This window comes from Meles meles, chromosome 1 (genome assembly GCF_922984935.1).
Source record: "Meles meles chromosome 1, mMelMel3.1 paternal haplotype, whole genome shotgun sequence".
Classification (NCBI taxonomy): Eukaryota; Metazoa; Chordata; class Mammalia; order Carnivora; family Mustelidae; genus Meles; species Meles meles.
Genome location: NC_060066.1, coordinates 117,885,957 through 117,906,966, shown reverse-complemented (window position 1 = coordinate 117,906,966; position 21,010 = coordinate 117,885,957). Strand labels below are relative to the sequence as shown.

At 51.2% G+C, this 21,010-nt stretch overlaps 1 protein-coding gene across 4 annotated transcripts in view; it reads right to left on the bottom strand.

Annotated features, from left to right (window-relative positions):
- The window catches only part of SYT6 (synaptotagmin 6), a 60,122-nt gene extending 52,488 nt beyond the window's left edge, over nucleotides 1-7,634 (bottom strand). For all 4 annotated transcript variants that reach the window (XM_046026776.1, XM_046026787.1, XM_046026798.1 and 1 more), the window contains exon 1: nucleotides 7,418-7,634. In XM_046026776.1, the coding sequence (XP_045882732.1) occupies nucleotides 7,418-7,580 (163 nt within the window). In that variant the 5' untranslated portion in view covers nucleotides 7,581-7,634. The remainder of the gene's footprint in view (nucleotides 1-7,417) is intronic.
- Nucleotides 7,635-21,010: the final 13,376 nt, after the last annotated feature.

Sequence of the window (21,010 nt, the reverse complement as noted above, 5' to 3'; positions counted from 1 at the left end):
TAGGTTCCTGTATGGGCTAAGGGCTCTGCCAAGGGCCAGATCAGCTCCGAAGTGTGCCTTCCTACCCCAGGCCTGCTGGGACCAACCCACCAGGACATGTTGCCCTCTAGCAAATCACAGGTGCACGAGTCACCTTCAAAGCCTTTTCCCCACTCATCTTGTTTAAACCTCAACACTGTGAGGCAGATAGAATTTTGATGGGCAACTCAGCTTTTGAGTCCTGATCCAGTTCTCTTCATATTCCATATGGCTATCGTGCACTAGCTTCACGACAAGAGAAAGCGAGGCAACCCTCCAGTAAGGGAGAAAGCTCCTCCCTCCCCCACCAAATCTCTATATTCTTCCTCCCTTTCCTCCCTTTCTTCTTCCTTCTTTATTTCCTCTTCAGCCTGGAGAGTAAGAATCACTGCCCTAGGGTCACACTGGGGCTCTTCAATGTTCATCTCCACTGGCTTTAAACTGTTTGACTTTAGCAAGTACTTAACCTCTTAAGCTTCAGTTTCCTCATCTGTGATATGGGTATAATAAGAGTATCTACCTTCTAGGGTCATTGTGAGGTTTCAGTGAGATCAAAAGTGCCAGAACAGTGCCTGGAATGTAGTAAAAAATAAAATAAATACTCTCTGTTCCTATTAGAATCACTTAGCTCTGCCCAGTCTAGTCTTGAATATCCCCACGTCTGGAAAAGTTTCATTGGCAGAACACCTGCAAGCCATGAACACTAATAGACAGAGCTTTAATTTTGTCATTGCAAACAAGGAACTACCTTACTAGCAGAAAGTATACAAGTATTTCGTATATAGCTACATGCCAAGACATAATATGTACTACATTACAGATCTCACATCTCCGAGTTTTTCTGTCAGTACTCATTTGCTTGCTACTTGTCCAGTTTCGTTGGGACCGTCACCAGCCATCTGGTGAGCAGGAGGGAGCGCCAAAGGAGTAAAAAGAAAATCACGGAAGAAAAATCAACAATTGAGAGGACATGCTATGGTTTTGCAACGTTCTCTTGGAAATTTGGAAAAAGCAAGTCCAGTCCATTACTCAATATTAGGTGTGAAACATCTTTATTCAGGTGTCAGAAGAATCCAGTATTCCATGGGCACCCAGTTTGGGAAATCATATTAGACAATTACCCAGCAGCCTCCGGGAGTGCAAAGAGCTGCACAGCCAGGCTTTGGAAACACCCCCCGTGACCTGGCATTGGGAAGGGGCATGTGGCTTCTAGCCCTGGCAGGGGACGTAGACTTGGCTGAGTGCTCAGACCCTGGGCAGGTAGCTGAGGCGAGCACAGCCCCAGAATGACCACAGAGCGCATCCATCCACATTTCTAATTGTGTGAACCTGAGCAAGTTACTTAACGTTCTTCCAACTTTCGTTTTCCTGTTCGATTTCATGGGAATTCTAAAGATTTCTACTTTATAGAGTCATTATGAATATTAAATGAACTAAGACTTTGGGCTTTGTTCCTGGTCCATGAGAAGGGCTCCCCAAAGGTCAGCTGCTATTTTTCTTCATGTGTTTCTTTTTCTGGTGGCAAATAATACAGAATGGACCCAAAGCTGGGCCCTCTAAGACGGAGAAGGGGGACACCAGACCACAGAGCAAGGCATCCAAAAGACCTCAGGCCCCTCTTCTCAGGGAAGTGAAGAGCACCCTGAAGCCCACGAGGGCAGGAATTTGTTTGTCACCTTCAGTGAGACTGTTTGCCAGGGGTAATGGCTCGTGGCCTCCTTCCTTTCCCGGAAAATGCTGGGTTATTAGTTAGTAACCCTGGGCTTTCTTATCTCTCCTTTCTCCAAAGACCGAGGCCTGGTGCCCCCTCCCCTTCTCCCCACCCAGAATGTTAGAATTCATCAGCAGCTCTTATCACCTGCTATTGTTCCCATTTTTCTAATCGGTTTCCATGTCAGGAAAATCCATTTTATAACAGTAACAGGCATTTTTGCTAACAGATTGTACCTGAAAAGATAAACTGGGGAGAGGAAGTGAAAAGAAAAGGACCATTTTCTCTGCTTCCCCCAAAACTGGAGAAAGCTGACTTCAGGGCTTCTAGTAGACCCTGGGAAATGGGTTACCGTCCGCCCTGTGTGGGGCAGGGACCAACCTGACTCAGGAGCCTGCATTCAGACGCAGAACCAGACACAGACAAGCACGACCCAGAGATCACATGGCAAGAAATGCAGAGGCCTGAGAGCCTGGAGGAAACAGCACCAAGTCTAGGAAGGGTAAAGACTCTGGGCAGAATCATTCATATTAATACCAGTAATATTATTTTTTATTTCTTTCTACATGGTCAGCACTGTGCGCCTTACATTATCTCTTTCGATCTTTACCGCCTCCCTAAGAAATTAGTACGCACCTCTCAAAGATAAATTAACTCAGCTTAAAGGTGTTAACTAAGTAACTTCTTCAAGGATACATTGCGTTACATGGAGGAGCTGGGACTTAAACCTGAGACTTCTGATGCCAAAGTCGGAGCTTCTGAGCAGAGCCCCTGAGGGGACTGGGGGCTGCGGGGAAAGCTGGAGGAAGCTGGGGAGGCATTTTGTGTTATAATCAGGAGAGTGCGGGACATGTCCCCTACTATTTGGCCTGATCCTCTGTGCCTGCGGGTAGAAATCTGGAGACTAGGATTCTGACCAACCTCATCCCACACCTCTTTATTCTTCCCTAAAAAGTGTAGACACTGCAGGTTACGCACCAGGTGCTGGGCCCATAACCAGCGGCCCCTGGAAAGGCCTTGTCCAGAGATAGATGTCCCTGAGAAATATCCAAGAGTGCGTGCATGTGTGCGTGCGTGTGCGTGCACGTGCTTGTGTTGGGAGAACAGAGGCTATTCTGTTCCCAGCCTTACAGACGTGGTCCATTAATAATAAACTCTGCCATGGCTTGTAAATTTATTAGAAGCTGGTGTGATTAAAATTCGGGGGGGGGGGGTTGCAGGGAGACTTTGCTTCCATTCCTTCTTTCAGAGATCCAGGCTGAACTGAACTACCGATGGGGATAATTAGCAGAGTCCAAACAGAGAAGGAATTAATGCCGCTGAAAAGCTGTGATGAGGAGAGACAATGCCGGGCTAATTATGGCCGCACCAGCTTTATGACTGGGCTTTATGACTGGGCACCGGCTTCCACCATCATTAGGGGATTCAGAGATCAATCGGAGACAAATGCGGAGTGCTGTAGCTAACAGAGCATTGGAATTAATTTAGCATTTATTAGTATTACTATTTTGGCAGATGGTAACTGTAACTTTCTGCCTGATTAGTCAGGGCTTGGGGCCCCTCTGAGTTGTGGACATCAAGGCTGGGGTGATGGGGGGAGGGGCAGACAGAGACCCAGAAATGTTCTTTCCCTCTACACCCCCCTTCCTGTTTACACATGCAAGCGCTGAGAGGAGCAGTCTGTTTGGTCTGTTCAGGCCCAAACATGGAGCAAGAAAAACAGATCAGCAAGAGAGAGAGAAGGGAGATGAGACAGTGTTGTGTACCTAGAGCATCCACAGCTGGATATCCTATTCACCTCCACTTTCAACATCCCCTTGGATGAAAATACCTAAATGTGACTCAGTCCTTTGGTGCTCAGAGACCTCTTTTCCTAAGCAGGACCAGCAGGGGTACCACGGAGCTTGGGCAAAACCTTCCCTTACCCTGCTTTTTTCCCACGCCAGACAGCCTTACCCAGTCCCCAAAGAAACCTTGCTGGGTGCAGATGCTCCAGTCTTAGTCCTAGTTTTCTGCAGCCCTGTGTTATACCCTCAACTCTGTGGACAGAGGAACAGAACGGTTAGAACACATCTTCCATATTGGAACATGGAGGGGATGGATTTACCATTCCACTCGTAAGGTTCCCACAGACAGAAGTAGAAGAAAACTTCTAGAACTTTAAACCTAAGTGCTCTATAGCTCCTAGATACTTTACCCTAGTTCTAGAATCTTAAAGCTGAAGACACACTATAAAGTCAGAACATCGTCTAAGGGATGTACGTTCTAAAGGATCCTACACTTCACCTTTCCTCAAAGATGGCAACATCTGCGGAATGTCTTCCTGCCAGCAAGGAGTGAGGGAGTAACGATTAGTTATAGAAATAGGATATTTGTCTTTTGATGAAATGCTATGCGTTTAACTTGCCATCACAGGCAGGAAAAAAATCTCATCTGTGTTGTGGAAGGCCAACTTCAAACCAGGTGAATGAATCACAGAACATCTTCAGAGTCAGTAGAGAAGTGGACCCACAGTACATACATCTCATGACCACAGGTAAGGCCAAGAATACCATTCCTGGCCTTCAGCTTTGTGGGGGCAGGGGAGCTCAGGGTCCCCCAACAGTTCCAGAATTTTTTTTAAACACCTCTGAACCTTTGCTTGCTACCTCAAATCCAGAACCCTCCTACCCACACCCAACAGTCTTCACTTTGGCCTAGGAGCAAATTCATTCATCTCCACAAGGCAAACAGCATGAAGAAGAAAGAGAACCGCTTACCAGTGTCCACTTGCAGGGGTGAGCGGGGGGTGAGGGGGTTTGTATATTAAAGAGTTTAGTAGACCCTTCACCTTCAGAATGTTTAAAGTAAAACAGAACTTGCTTCTATCTGGGACAGTTTGTTGAAGGTGTTTCAAGTCAGGAAAGTGAAGGAGATCTGAGTAAGGTTTCCTGTGCAATTCCTAGCACAGACCATGACATAGAGGAGGGTCCCAGGAAATGATAGTGGAGTCTGAATCTCAGTTGTTGAATCTCAGGGTGTTACTACAAATCTCATGTGCTAGAGACTTTCAGTAGGAGGAAGGCAGGGGGAAACATACAGAGAGCTAAAGAGAACGGGGCATGCTCTAGTCACTTGCATTTTTCATGAAAATACAAATGAAGAGATCCAGCATTTCTCTGACTGGAGAATCTGACAGTGGCTCTGGGATGCAGGTCCCAAACTATATATCTCCCCAGACTTGGGCTCACTTAAACCCCAAGATGGCAAAGCCACTCTCAACCACTTTTTTTTGCTATGATCAAGGGTCTCTTTCTGCCTCCTCCTCCTCCGTTTCAGCCCTCTTGCTTGACCCCAGGGTGCAGGGGTTCTTCCTGAGGCTTGTGACTCAGCAGTCAAAGTTCAAGTCCCCCAGGGCTGACAAGTCAAGCTCAAGCAGCCTACAGGGAAGGCAAGCTGATTCATCAGAGGCTGCTTGCTCTCGCTCCTCAACCTCTCACTCTCAGCCTGGTCACCAGGTTCCTATCGTTCCAGACTGCAGGGTGTCCCTCTGGAGTCAGAACACCAAGGCCTCCCTGTATCTGAAAGTTACACACACACACACACACACACACACCCTTTCCAGTACGCAGCATTTCTGCTCTGGACAGACAGGGGAGGAGGGCAGCAGCCTCCATCCCAGGGGGAACTCGACAGGTGTGTTCTCACCCTGAATTACCCCCTTTAGGGTTTGAGAAGTCAGGACCGGCATTAAGGCCCCCCACAAGCGATGAATTGTTGGAGGAAAGAATGGAAGGGAGCTGGGTAGGCAGCCAGGAAGGACTCTCTAACTTAGGGAAAATTGTGTGTCTGGGAGATACGGGAAGAGGGATGGGATAGCAGATGATGGCACCTGAGAACCAAAATCTAATAACACTTGCTGGGCCTCCTCTATTCAGAGATTCTTCGAGAGGGAGAATCAACGTCTCCAACATCCATCACTGTACCTTCCTCTGAAAGTTCTTCTTTAGATCTAATCTCAGTCCTTCTGCTGCAGTAATCAACCCATTGATCCAACATTGCCAGGGCCAGGGAGAGTGCACGCGAGAGAGTAGCGCCCCCTACAAGCCTCGCAGGGCTGAGGTGCGCTCCACTTCTCCAAGGCTGCACACAATCCCCTCACACACACAATCCTCCCCTCGGCCCACTCACTATCTCCCTTTTATTCCTCTACCCCCCACCCCCCACCCCGCCCAGCGGCCAGGTTACTAACCCAGGAGCTTGCCAACAGTTCTGACCTTTAACCTCAAGTGAAAACAGAGCCCTGGAACCTGCGGTCTCTGGGGAGCTTACCCCACCTGTACCTGCTCCAGGAACCGCCGCTCCAGTCTCTGGCTTCTGGTCCCTGGAGACGCGCGTTCAGACGAAATTCCCGCCTCTCGCTGCCCCTTCCTCCCTTCCCCGCGCTGTTGGTGCGGAACCACAGGGGCGACCCTCGCCTACCCCGAGGCCCAGCGTCACCGGGGTCAGGGTCCGGGGACGAGGAGGGGCTGAGTCTGCTGAGCCAAAGGAAGCCCGGCGCCTTGATCCCTGCAGGATCTCCCACCCCCACTCCTCACCCTCTCGAGGCTTCGCACTGCCCCCCCGCCCCTCCCCCTGAAGGGAAGGCGATCCGACGCTCCCTCCTGCCCAGGACCCTCCAGACGTCTGCATTCCGACAAAAAAGCCCGGCCGCAGCGGGCGAGAGTGGCGGAACGGCGCTGGTGCGGCAAGTAAATACGCGGGCCGGCGGGCCGCCTACCCTCCCGCGGCTCCTGCCGCGAGGGCGCGACACGCCATTGCCGCTGTCGCGACTCCCGAGAGACGCCGACGCTGCGCGCCGGGCCCGGGCCCTGCGGGGCTCGGGCTCCCGACTCACCGGCTCCGGCGAGCTCGCCTCGGCTCGGGCTCCCGCCTGGGCTCGGCGGCCGCCGGGGCTGCCGGCGCGCAGTCCGTGCGGTTCCGGCAGGAGGCGCCGGCTTGGCAAAGTCGGCGAGAGGCACCGGCTCAGTCGCGCACCGGCCGTGAGTCCGAGTGAGTCAGAGAGGGACCGAGGGAGCGAGTTATAGGGGCGGGAGCGGGGGGAGGATGCTGAGACACCCTCCCCCGCGCCGCCCCCCGCCCCCCACCCCCCGGCGGAGACGCAGACAGCCACTCGCAGCCGGAGAGAGGTACGGACACCAAGACCTCGTGCCGCCCGCAGACCCAAGTTTCTCCCTGACACCAGGGGGCTCAGACCGCGTTCGCTGAGAGAACAAAGGGACGCGCAGACCGACAGACGGACCTTGGGACCTCGACACTCCCAAGAAAGGAGTTACTTCGTCCGCCGGGGTGTCCCTGGTCTTCTAGTCGCTCCACAGACCCCTTCCCTGGCAGATTGCCCGCTGGGTGAGCGGAGAGACGCTAGGGAGCCGTGGGGCGCCGCACCCCGGGAGCGCCGCTTTGCGCGACATCCCCGAAGAGTCACAGGGGAGGGGGCTCGGGGAGTCTCTGCCTCCCAGGTCCCCTTTCAAATCTCTCCGCTTGCTCTGAGGGCGATGGAACAGGGCACTGGCTGGGGCTGGTTTCGATTCCAGGATCCTGAGCTGGAGTTCTCTGCTAGGTTCTGCGGCTCCCGGGGCCGGGGCTCTGGGAGGCAGGACCGCCAGGGGGAGAATCCAAGAAGAGAGGGGTCCTCGGATTTCCCGTTACCTGAGTCGGCCGCGCTCGGACTCCTCTCTGGGGGCTGTAGCTCGAAGCTCCGACAAGTCTCCACGTCCAGCCCGAGAGGGGGCGGCCGGGCCCGGCACAGCGAGGCCAGGAGCGCGAGCGCCGCCTGGCACCGAGGCCCCCCGGTCCCCCAAACCCCACTCATGCCCGGGACGCCCCGGCGCTTCAAGCAGCCGCCGGAACCGGTGCCGCCGCCGGACTGGGGCGGGGCGAGGCGGCCCCAAGAAGACCCTCCCCGCAGCGGCCCCCTGCGGCTCCGTTCAGCTTTTAATCGCTTCCCCGCAGGGTCTCCGCCCCTCACGTGGCATCCCGCGGCAGCTGGCAAGTCTGGCGCCTCACCGCCGCCCCCTCTACACCCAGGGACAGGTCTGAGTCCCGGCGCGGTTCGAGGCAGGGAGCCCGGTTGTCCAGCACCACGGCGTGTGCAAGCCCCGGGAAAGGGCCTGGCATCTGACTTCACATCCACTGCGTGGCCTCTCTGAGCCTCAATTGCCCACTCTGTAAAAGGGGTATAATGATTAGGAGGGCTTCACGGACTGCCTGGGAATATAAAGACAGTGTTCGTGAAAACACTGGGTAAATTGCCACATTCCACACAAGTGGCAACGAAATAGCAAGAATGACCCGGCTGGGAGTAGGAGAACCTCGGCCAAGGTTCCTAACGGGAGAAGTTAGTCAGACTAGCCCCAAGTCCCAGCTTCGGAGGCAGAAGACCCTAAAACTGCGGGGCTATATGAACTGCAGAAAGACTTTCTGAGCCCCGCAATCCTGCGGTCCATGGTACCCGCACGTTGCTATGGCAACGGGAGGCAGCGGCCGTCTCTCTCCATGGCAACGGGAGGGGAAAGTTTCTCGCAAATAGGAATGGGGGGCATTTCAAGAGGGAGCTCCGTTCCCGCCAGACCCATCTCCCCACAGCGGTGCAGCGCCACCAGAGATAATGCGTCTTGCTATTAAGCATAGCCAGGGCCGGAAAGCCTGAAAACTAAATGGGAGGGTTGAGGCTAGACTCAAGGCAGACTTCCCCTCCAGAAACTGGGGCTTGCGGTCTAGGAACAGGTTGGCGGAGGGGCTCAGAGGCACCTCACTCAGCCCTGGTGGTCTATGGGCCGCCACCGGCGCGGCCCTGCAGGGGGCCCTATCGCGGAAGTCGCGCGTCCTCGGCTTGTCGGCCGGTGGGGGCCCCTTCCCGTTTTCGGCTCACCCGAAGGTCCAGGCTCAGGTCCCTTTGCCTCCCCCGAGCTGGGAAGGAAACTTTAGCAGGAGCCTCCGGAAGCCGCGGGGCTGGTGTGTACCCGGGTGGCGGGTGGAGGAGGAGGGTCTTTCCTCCTAATTATCACGCTAATTGGAAGTGGCTGGGGCGGTGACTCACGTTCCAGAGGGAGGAGATTAGGAGCCCCAGCTCCTAGCGGTCTCCACATACGCCATCTGCGCCACCCGCGCTAGCTGGCCCTTGGACTGGAGAGCCCCCGGCAGCTAGTGCCCGGAGTACAGAGGGTCAAGCTGAGGCCTCAGAGGACCCAGGCTTAACCAGGTTTTTGCTCTCGGGAAGGGCTCCATGGCTCTGTCCACGGTGCTGAAAGCCCAGTTGGTACAGTCGTAGCGTGGGCGGAGGGTTAGGGAAGGTGGGGGGATGGGCAGTTGTGGCGGGTTCACAGCTTCCACCCTGACCTCCGGAGCCTGCGATGGGAGAAGTCTAGAAACTCAGGCGGGAGGGCCGAGCAAGCGTGGTCCCGGGGACACTATGCAATCCAGGACGCCTTCCTGAGGGAGGTGCTCAGTTGCTGTTCCAAGAACAGGGGAGGCTGTGGAGTCCCCATTCGCCGCCCCCCCCCCCCCCAGTGCTTCAAGAACCCACCTGAGGAGCCCAGAAGCCCTGTCACCTCCTGCTCCCCCACCCAATACAGAACTCAGCACCGGGGGGGCCCCCTTGTTACATGCTCATTAGCAGTTTCTGAGGGAGCAGGTTTGTGTTTATGTAAAATACAAATGGAGAACTGCTCTCTGCCTATGTTTATGGCAACTCTGTCACTCCGCGGCGATTTCTCCCTCCCCCTCCCGAGTTCCTGGGGAAATTCGCAGAACAAAGAGCCTTGTTTTGCCTTTGCAGAGAATGAAAAAGCACAGGACCTTCCAAGGGCCCAGGCCTGTGATGCAGGGAAATCAATATTTTGCTTTACAATGAATGGGGGAATTTGCATCTAAACTGAAGGCAAAGGAGCCTGTTTGGAGCAGAGCAGGTGGCAGGAGCTGAGAATTAACAGATAATTTCTCATTGTTCCCGGATTCAGCCTCCACAGTAGGCGAACGGTTCTGCGGCTTCTCTGGTGCCCCAGCAGCTCTGGACCTGGCATTTCTCAACAGAACAGGGAGGAGTTTCTGCTCTGACAGGGCTGCGGGAAGGGGCTGGGGCTCCCAGGTCAGTCAATAACTATTGAATTTCAAGTGTGTGAATGAATGTGTATGAAAGAGACAAATGAAAGAGACAGAGCTAAACAGAGACACAGAGACAAGAGAAAGAGGCAGAGTGTTGAGACATATAGAGACAAATGTAGGAGATAGAGAAGAGATACAGAGGACAGGGAAAGAGGGACAGAGGGACCCATACACGTATAAAGGGGCACTCATTCAGAGAGATAAAAGAGAAACATTTTTTCCTTATATTGAGGGAAAAAACCCACCTTAGTTGTCTTATTTGCCTTCTCTCCCTGCCCCCCAGGTTAATGCTGATACCTGCTGATACTTGTGCTCACGTAACCAGCCACAAACAAAACGACCAACCAAACCAAAAAAACATATAAAGGTGGGAACTCTTCCTCTCTAAAACCCCTTGCCCTGACAAGCCCACTCCCATATGAAGAGACCAAATTCAGACTCCCAAGGTCCCACCCAGACCTGAAGAGGGAAGAAGGTAGAAAGCATTAGAATTGTTGCCCCTGAAGGCTGTCTTCCGGAGAAAGACCATCTGAGTTCAATTGAGGGGTGGAGTGGAGAGAAGGAGGAGCAGAAACAGCACTGCATAGTGGCAAACAAGGGCGCTAGGCTGGGCCCCAGGAGGCTGGGTTCCAGGACTGGTGCATCAAATCAGCCATGGGGCAGTCTCTTCCCTTATCTGGGTGTCAGTGTCCTTATTTGTAAGATGATGAAGCCAGATGAGGAGCTCTTTAAGGCTCCTTCCAGCAACAACATTTTAGGATTTTACATGAAGAGAACGGAGGGGGCTGAGTGGGGAAAGGAGAGAGGGGCAGAAGAACAGTTTTCGTGGCTCTAGAGAAGAGGGTGTCCAGACTCACTTTGGGCTTCCCCTCCCCCATTGCTCTCCTCTTATCTTCAACTATGGCTAGAGCTTCCTGAGTCTGGGCCCCTAGTCCCCAGGCCAGACTGCTCAGAAGCAGGGAGGGGAACTGAAGGTGGGGGGGGGGGGGATGCAGAAGGAGAGGAGATTTTAAGCAGAAACCAGAGCATCCCACTTCTCTGCCCTCCTTTCCTCGGAAACAGCCAAAGCGCACATCCCCTGCCCCCACCCCAAGTCTTCCAGGCAGTGGCCCGACTGCCCTTGGACAGGTCCTCTACTCTGCTCTGAGAAGCAATGGCCTGTTGAGTTATGCTACAAATAAAATAAATTAAAACAAAATAATAATTTCTAAAAAAAAATTAAACCTCGGTAGGAAATTGCTAATGCTGTAGGCGAGAAGAATGAGCTCCTTTGACATGAGTCGATGTGTCATATTGTCTTTCCATCTCAATGCAATTTCTAAATAGGGAGCCCTTTCCCCATTCCCTCCTCCCCTCCAAGCCCCCAGCAGAGATGTAAAGGGAGCAGTCTGACGTTCACAGCCAGATTGTCTGACGTACATGGAGAGACAGAGAGAAAAAGATACAAGCGTGCTCATGGCTTTGTCAGGTGGATTGGAGCCAAGAGGACTCTGACCCAACCTCGAGGGCCCCGGATCTCCTGTCCCCACCTCCCCCATCTCCTGCTTAGTGAGGCATTGTGGATGCTTTGGGCTGGGTTTTTAATTTATTCTAGGAAAGCAGATATCAGTTGAACCTGTTCCACTGCTGGTGGAGAATTAAGTTGATGTTCTATATTGGGCCTGGGAATATTTTACATCATTATTTAAAACAAACACTGCTATGGAATCCCTGTGAGGTTTCTGCCAGAACAGCTTTATCAGCATTTCCAGCAGTCACCCCCTAACTCCCGTCCCCTTGCCAACATAGCAACTCTGGCCAAAGCTGGGTGACTTCTGCAAACCACGCCATTCAAGCCATCAGAAGAGTTTTCAGGAATTCCTCTTTGCTTGAAAAGATGCAAAGGACATCGCAAAGCCCTGCATCAATGCCCAGGTATTTCTGAGAGTCCAGTCTTGCTTTTATCTAAGAAAGGTCTTTAACAGTTCAAACTTCCTGAGCCAGGGTACATTTGCCTCTGTCTTATTCCTTTCTCATTTCAGAGGTCTTATCTCTGAGCTGTGCTTGCTGCTCAGGCACAGTGCTCCAGATCAGACTTGGGAAGACTGGACCGGCTTTTTTGCATCCAGCAGGTCGGGGACTGGGGAAACAGAGACGAGTGCAAGGTCAGAAGGCAACATCATCCCTGAAAGTTTTAGAGCTGTACCTAAGTACCTGTGGTATGTGAGGGCTTTCTCTGTACTACTTGAGAAATGAGAATGATTGGAGGAGAAGAGCTAGGAAGGAAGCCAAGTGTGTTCCTCTTCACACTGACCTCATGAAGAATAAAAAGCACACGTTTGGGAGTCAGACAGACCTGTGTTCAAATCCTGGCTCTATCACTTACCAGCTCTATCACTTTAGGTGCCATACTTTAGCAATCTGAACCTCAACTTCCTCATCTGTAAAATGGGACATATAAGGCCTATTTTATAGTGTACAAGGTTATATGAGTAAGGTTAAGCATCTAATATATTGTGACTTATTCATAGTAGGTGTTAAAACAAATGATGGTTCTTGTCCTCTCTGTCTCTCAGATCCTAGAGGGACATCCATGAGGAACACTGTCCAGAGCTCAATCCATATTCTTCCATTAGGCAAGTCCCTGAACATTGCTAAGGGGAATTTATCTCTCTCTTTTCCTTTTAGGGTGGTGGGAGGGGGAGAGGGAGAGGGAAAGAGATAATCTCAAGCAGACCACTGCCAGTGCGAAGCCTAATGTGGGCTCCATCTCACAACCCTGAGATCATGGCAAAAATCAAGAGTCAGGTGCCTAACCAACTGAGCCACACAGGCATCCCAGGAATTTATCTCATTTAATCTTCTTACAACCCTGAAAGACAGAATGGGTGGATGGTAAAAGTCCATTTGGCAAATGGGGAAATGAAGTGACTGGTCCTGGCCACCCAATCTAGGAGGCAGCAGAGGGATAGAATCTAGACCTACTATTACCTGGTTAGTACGCCTTCCTTGTACGGGAAGGCTAATGAGGGTATGAATAATTTTTCTTCTTTTACAAAAACATTTATAATACTTTAAGTTGACTTTATAATAAAAAATATTTGGAAATAAATTACAGAGCAGTGAAAGATTTACTCCTGTGTCTCTTCGCAAAGCCCTTGGCCCTCTGACCTTAGCCACCCCAGTTGCATCTTGGGCCCAGTCACTGCTCTAGGGAACACATAGTGTCATTGATAAAACCCAGGGCTGGGGCCAGGCAGCTTCATGGCTCAGGACATGCTTATCTCTTGACAGAGACAGGACTCCTCAGCGGGCAGCTCAGGGAGTCTCTGCAGCATCTGGGTTGCATTCCATGGTCCAGAGCCCAGCTTCCAGGAAAGGGCCAAGCCAAGATTCCAATAAGACCAGAACCCCAAAGACCAGAATTCTCCCCAAGGAGCCTGGAGATAGTTTGCCATCTCAAGGCTCTGAGTGCTGCACTAATGAAAAGAAACCAGATAAAATGCCAAAACTAATTAAAATGACAAATCCAAAAGGCCTCTATCTAAGCGAGGAGGTCTTAATCCATAATTTCACTGGAATGCAAGCAAGAAGAATCAGCAGAAGATGTTTGGGTCGGTGACCTGCCACCCTCTGTGGAATTCAGGGACTGAAGGCTCTAGAAAGAATAAATCGGTTCCTCCAATGTTAACCCCTATCCCGTCTGCAGAACAAAACCCCTTCTCCATCCCAGCCCCCAAGACTTATCCACATCTCTGCTGTTTGTTAGAGGTACAGGAAGTGGTTTTAAGACTCCCACACATTTGTGAAGTGTGACAGTTGACACAACACTCTCCCATTTATTATCTCGCTTCAGACGACACCCCTGGGCAGTGGACAGATACTTCTCATCTTATCCATACTTTGGTGGTGAGGTGGCAGAGAGGCTAAAAAGAATGGACTTGGGGTTACAGCTGGCAAGCAGCAGAGCCAGAATCCGAGCCTGTCCTTGCACATCATTCATTCACTCTCTGAGCATTTACAGAGGTCCTGGACGGACCCAGGGCCGCGCCAGTCCCAGGAGAGGCGGCCCTGTGTGATGGCCCTTCCGCCCCTGCCTTCAGTCACACGCGGCCAGCGGAACCCTGAGTACACAGACCCTGTCCTGAGGGAGGGCGCATAATGGAGAGAGGCCACATTTGAAATTGGTTCTTTGACCTCTTTGCTGCCATGGCCCACATCTGACTGTGAAATTCTCTCCTGTGACATGATTCTCTCTGGATTTCCTTCCCTTCCTGATGCTTTCACTCTTCCTCTGTCTCCTCCCTGCCTTTCCATCTTCCCAGGCTCAGCTCTTGTCCTTTCTTTCTTCTGTCTCTGCATATTCTCTCTGAGTGACCTCATCCACTCCGGAGGCTTCAAAGCCTAAATAATACTAATGTTACTAGCAGTACCGCTGCACCTTTACCAAGCACAGACTCTGTTTCAGGACCTCCCCTGCTTGCTTCTTGGGGACAATAGCATTAAATCCTCACAGTGAGCCTGTAATTATCTGCAGGTTACAGGAACCTGTGACAGAGCCAAAATGTGAATCCAGACAGTCCAGAGCCCAGACCCTCAGCACTCCTGATTCTGTCCTTCTGTGGTTCTACGTGTGCATTTCCAAATTCCCATTCGAATACCCTTACCCCAGACCTCCCGAATCCCCTACAGCCAACACAGAATTTATATTTTCCCTCACAAATCTACTCCACCTCCTTAAAGGAGGACAAAACTAAACAAACTAAACTAAAAATCTCAGAGCCCTCCTTGATTCTTCCCTCTCCATTATCCACCGCATTTAGCCTGGCACCAAATCCTCCTGATTTTATCTCTAAAATGTTTGCGGACACTTGGGTGCCTCAGCCAGTTAAGTGGCTGCCTTCAGCTTGGGCCATGATCCCAGAGTCCTGGGATCAAGCCCGACATCAGGATCCTTGCTTAGCAGGGAGCCTGCTTCTCCCTCTCTCTGCCTGCTGCTCTCCCTGCTTTTGCTCTCTCTCTCTCTTTGCCAATAAATAAATAAAATCTTTTAAAAACTGAAATAAAATGTTTGAACCCCTGTCCTTCCCATCCCTGTCACTGACCTAGCTCAGGCACTCAGCATTCCTTTTCTGGATCATGACCGTTTCCTAACGGGGTAACGTGATTATGTCACCCTCTCATTTAAAATCCCTTGTAGGGGCTTTCAGATTGAGGTTTACTGTTTCACACATGGCATTCAAGGCCCTTCCAGACCTGGCCTCTGTCTATCTATCTAGCCTCCTCTCTCCACACACTCCTGGAATCCCTTAGGTTGCCTGTACTGTGCTCTCAGCGTGATAATTCCTGTCTCTCATCCTCTTATCCCACCCAAACTTCCATGCTTTTGCTCTTTATTCCTGCAATTCCTCTTCTTCTCCACCAGTGCCCTCTCTAGATTGTGGAAATTTGCAATTGCTTGTCTCTGCACCCTGCGCATCTTTCCTCTTTTTCTCATCACCCAGCTGGTTCCTATAGGATGCAGTCAAGCACAGAGGTTCAGAGTGTGGACTTTGGAGCCAGGTTGCCTGGGTTCAAATCTTAGATCTGCCATGTAGCAGCTGTGTGATGGTGGGCAAGCTACTAGACCTCTCTGTGCCTCAGTCTTCTTGTTCACAGAGATGAGAATAGAAATACTGCTCTCACCAGGTTCCCGAGAGGTTTAAATGAGTTGATTATACAAGCACTTAGAACAGTTCCTTCTGGGACTTCAAAGCTGTCTCAGATGTCCCCTTTCTTATTAACTCATTGTGCACAATGCTTACCTTTGTTGTAGAGTTTTGCAACACCACATTGTTGACTATAACTGGACTGCGAGCTCTTCTAGCTGGGATCTGTGTCTTATCCACCTTTACGTCCTCAGCACTTGCCATCTCATGCACATCAGCGAGTATCCATGGTTTCAAAGAAGGGTGAATTGCCTGAATGTAACAGTGCAAAGTCAGTATGTGAGTGCTGGAAGAATCGGAGCTGAGTTAAATGGGTCAAATCAGGGAAGGCTTCCTGGGGGAGGAGAGTTTTGCGATTTTAGTCAGGTGAGACTGGAAGGAATTGGAGAACACAGGAACAGCCTGTGGCAAGGCTTTGGGGCAAAAATCTGCAATTTATATAAAAGAAGAGTGAGCAGATTTTTCTTGGCTGGAGATTTTTCTTGGCTGGGCCAAGGAGAGAGAGAGGAGACTTAGCCCACATATGTCTCCAATATTCACCACTGCATCGCTTGGTCTCCGCTGGATTCCTACAGGCCAGCCTGGTCATTCCAGCCAGTCGGAAGGGAAGCAGAGGAAGATACTGTCTCTGCCCTCAAGGAGATCGTGGTGTCACTACAGGAAGCTGGGAGGAACCAGCTCCTTTGCCTCTGTGAACACACCAGAGTTGGGGTCGGGAAAAGTTTCTTTATGTGAAGAAACTGCTCATTTTTCTCAAGTGTCAAGTCTTCGCTGTGGAGGAAGTGTGTGTCTGCTGGGGCAGCTGACTGTTTTCCAGGATAAATTTCTGATAATAACACAAAGTCATTACTGTGCAATTAGCACCGCTAATGGGGAATGCAGAGTTTCCTTCCCACTCCCTCCCTCCCTTTTTGCCTCTCTCTGCTCTGTCTCGCCCCTGTGCGCACGTTTCTTCCCTGACCGCTCCCTCCCAGCCTCCCAGCTGGCTGTGGGAGAAGAGGGCCTAGGGTGGCTCTGTCAGAGATTGGATTTGGACCCCCAGGCCTCCCAGATTAGCAAGCTGCACATGGGGCTGGGGAGGGGTCAGAGAACCAAAGCGTGAGGATGAACGAGAAGGAGAGCTTGGCCTCAGAGGAGAACATCACTAAGGTTAAAAAGGGAGGCACCCGGTAGCCCTTGGGGCAGCTTGTCCTCTGGGGTAGGTAAAAGTGGTCTGCCCCCCAGGGACCCTGTCTAATGCCCTGGGAATAGAGGGATTTGATTTGCCCCAGCTGTGGGGCGCTCGCCCAGTGCCAAGCCAGGTAATGGGGCTGTGGGAGGGTGATACTGTGTTTGTTTAGACCGCTGGTAGGAACTGCAGCTAAGTTTGATGGAAACATATTTTGTTTCATTCTGGGTAATTATTTCCCCTACACACACACACACACACACACACGTGCGCGCGCGCGCACGCACACACTGTGTGCACATGCACACACTCAAGCAGTTAGACACATGCATAGACCACATTCAGACACAAACCCCCAGGGGGATTTTTCAGGCATACTCCTAAAAGCACCTGGCAGATTCTCTGACATGCTCTCCCTCTGGGAGGCCATTGAGATGTTAGGAACTCTCAACAATCTCTGTAGGACAGAGAGCAAGTTTTGAAACCACTGAAGAAATCCTGGCGGGGAGATGCCCAGAGCCCACTGTGGGGGCGGGGGGGGGGGAGGAGCCCAGCCTCACCCACTGCCCAGGGAAAGAGGGTGGGCAGAAGAGGAAAAGAGAACAGGGAAGAAGGAGGAAGCTGCTGAAGCCTGTGACTTAAGGAAGAGGAATCAGGGGCAGGAGGTTGCTGAAGTGAAGGGGCCTGGATGCAGATAAACTTCTAGATAGAGCAGACATGGGGGAGCGTGCGGGGGGCAACGAGGCCACAGCTCCACAGCTTGGAAGAAGGCTCACAGAGGAATGAGTGCCTCCAGCCCTAGCAGGAGGTGGATTGGGTAACCTGGCTTGCCTCATAGCCAATTCTTTGATTCTTCTGCATGAAAATTGCCGAAGACCAATCACCTTCCACACAGCTGTGCTCACCTGGAGTGGGGGCTGGTGGGGAGGGTGGCGGATGGGGAGGGGGCTTTCATTATTCATTGGATTAACTTGGTAGAGCCAAACCACACAACAACAAAGGGAAATTGTGCTTTCTCTGAAAGTCATTCTGATTGTCATCTGAGCTAGTAAGATGTCATTCTGGTGGCTTCCGTGGCTTTGTGCTGCCTTCAGGGCTGTAAGTGGAACTCAGGCAATGTTTTCCTCAGCCCCCTCTGGCTACCCTCGACCTTGCTAAGGCCATTTGCTGTCCAAGAAAGCACCTGCATAAGTCTGCATCAAAGTCTACCCTCTCATTCCCCCACAAGGCTCAGGATGCAGACATGGACCTTTCCCTCAGACCCTCCTAGAGCCCTCTAATTCTGCTGTTTTCACTGCCCTCTGGCTCGTGGTAATTACTTCTCAGACAGTCTGTCTCCCAGACCAGATAGGGGCTAGGCCGTCGGCAGTGTGAGGGCAAGAACCATATCTGTTCTGTTCACTCTGGTATTCTCAGCCCCTGCTCTCATGCCCATTACATAGTAGGTGCTCAATCAATTCTAATTGAATGAATTAACTGAGATGAGAGTTTCAAAATTTGGTGTTGAGGAGGGGAAGGACGCTGTTTTTAACTTGATCAATTTCCCCTTGGCAGGGAGGGAACAACTAACCACGAAGTGTCTAAAGGCAAACGGAAAGTTGGAGGGCCACAGAAAGGGAGATGGGCCTGTCTGCAGACTGAAATTCCTAAGAATGGCCATGTGGTCAGATCATCTGCTTTGAAGGTCTTCCAGGGAAAGGCCTGACATCTTCCCAGAGGGCTGGATCATCTGGACAGGGGCCATGGGACAACCCTCCATGGAAGCCCCAGTGTTCCTTCTCTGATCTCCCTGGCACTGATACTAGGTGCCTCTAGAGAAGCTCGGGCGGGCGCTGCCTGATTGGCTCCATACCCCTGGGAATCCTCTTCCTGGAACCAGGGGCCTCATTTCTTTGCCTCAGTTTCCCCGGGAGCCGCCGCTGCCACCTCCATGTTCTGCTTTCAGGCGAGTTGGTCCATCCTTACTGCTCCTGCCCAAGTGAAAACAAAAACCTCTTCTTTGGTTCTCCTCAGTGTGCAATGCCAGACCACCAATTTTTAAAAACAACCTCAAGGGGCACCTGGGTGGCTCAGTTGGTTAAGCGTCTGCCTTCAACTCAGGTCATGATCCCAGAGTCCTGGGATCGAGCACTGCTTCAGGCTTCTTGTTCAGCAGGGAGCCTGCTTCTCCTTCTTGCCCTGCTCGTGTTCTCTCTCTCTCTCAAATAAAGAAATAAAATCTTTAAAATAAAAATAATAAAGAAATAAAAAGAGAAAAAGTTCAGGAACTACTGAGGAAGAAATTCTAGATCATGTGAATGGTTTGGGTGGGGGTCAGATTCCCAAGGTCACCCTCTGGTTGTAGAGACACTGTATGCCAGCCTCTAGCCAGAAGGGGCAGGTGCCAGGGAAGGCGGGGCCAGTGGGGCAGGCCTGGAGCTGGATTCCCAGAGGTCCCCAACTAAATGGCAGGAACGAGGGGGTCCTGACCTTCACCTTAACCTCAGAATTGGCCGCCAAGTAGCCAAAGCCAAAGGCTACCAGGCACTGAGGTCCCAGCTGCAGACCCAGAATTTCAGAGGCCAGGAGGGATAGGGTCCACCCAAAGCAGGCCAGACCCCTGGGGCAGATGCCACCTACACTTGTGAATGTGTCAAACTTGCCCTTCCGGGTTGTTGGTGTGCTACGTGGTTGAGCAGCTTGAGTGAGATTAAAGAACTCAGGGCAGAACAGAAAACTTCCCTTTTTTCCCCTTGTTTCTGCGCATTCTCAGATAAGCTGGTCAAACCACACCAAACTCTGTGATAAAAACATGAAGTCAGACCCCAGTAAACTGTCACCCAGAGTCGGACAGCTCTCTGTTTCAGCCCAAGACAACTGGCAATGGGCAAGACCCAGGGGAAGTTAAAGGTTTGGGCTTGGGAGTTAGGGCAGAGATGGATCTTAATCCTGGAAGTCTGACTAATTCAATGAATATAACACCCGCCCTCCTCCCCAGCTTCCATTTTTTTTCATCTACAAAAGAGGCTCATTCGACCAACTGTTAGAGGAGTCAGGAAGTTTAAATGTGGTAATGCCTGAAAAAGACTTAGCTTACAGTAATAAATAAATGGTGGCTCAATGGTTATTATTTAGCCTCTGTAAAAGATTATTGAGTGGCCTCAGATACAAGGGGATGGCCCTGCTAAGGACCCTGTCACAGGCTCCAAGTGAACACTTTCGCTATGGGACAGCAGTCACGCCCCCACAGCTGTAAGTGTCCTCAACTCCAGCAGGAGGAATCTGCCCTCAGGTAAGGCAGGCAGGTGTCTTTGCTGGCCCGGAACACTTTCGATGGCCCCTTTTCCCTCTCCACTGAGGTGAGCACTAGTGGGGGAGGGGGCCGCTGGTTAAATTGAGACGTTTACACATAAATTATGAATCGGTGACCTTTCCTAGCTTAATTACTCCCACTGCTGGGTGGTCTGGCTCTGGAGCTAGGCCCCGGGAGGGCAAATTCTGCTCACAGTCAGCAAAGCCCGGGGCCTGGAGCTTCTGCTTTTATCCACCCTGTTTTGTGTGGTTATTTCTGAGGCAAGAAAGTTCGCTCAGTGTGATGAAGGTCATGCCCTGGACCAGGGGCTGGACCCCTTTGGGCTGTCCTAATCCCTTTGACCTTTGCAGAATCACCTTATCCTTCTCTTCCGCTTGATATCCTTGCCAATTCATTTAAAAAGTTTTAAACCCAAGGATTATTAACAAAGCCATCATAACAGATCTGCGGGTTCTTAAACTGATAAGTAGAAAGAAATATGTTCAGACAAAAAGTGCGTAGGGCATGCCATGAAGGGGTGACGGTCAAGGTCCCCAAGGGGAATCTGTTAGCTTGCAGCTTTGAGAGAGGAGAAATCAAGAGGTTGGCTTTTTTTTTTTTTTAAGATTTTACTTATTTATTTGACAGAGAGATCACAAGTAGGCAGAGAGTCAGGCAGAGAGAGAGAGGAGGAAGCAGGCTCCCCGCTGAGCAGAGAGCCCCATGCGGGCCTTGATTCCAGGACCCTGAGATCATGAGATCATGACCTGAGCTGAAGGCAGAGGCTCAATGCACTTAGCCACCCAGGCGCCCCGGCTTTTTTTTTTTTAATCAAAATTTTCAAACATATACAAAATTAGAGACAGTAAAATGAAATGCCGTGTACCCATCACCTGGCTTCAAAAATTATTAACATTCTCCCAACCCTCTTTCATCTCTCCCTTTTACTTTCCTAAAGTATTCTGAGGCAAATTCCATTTTATTTGTTAGTTCTTCCACATGTCCTTCTGATA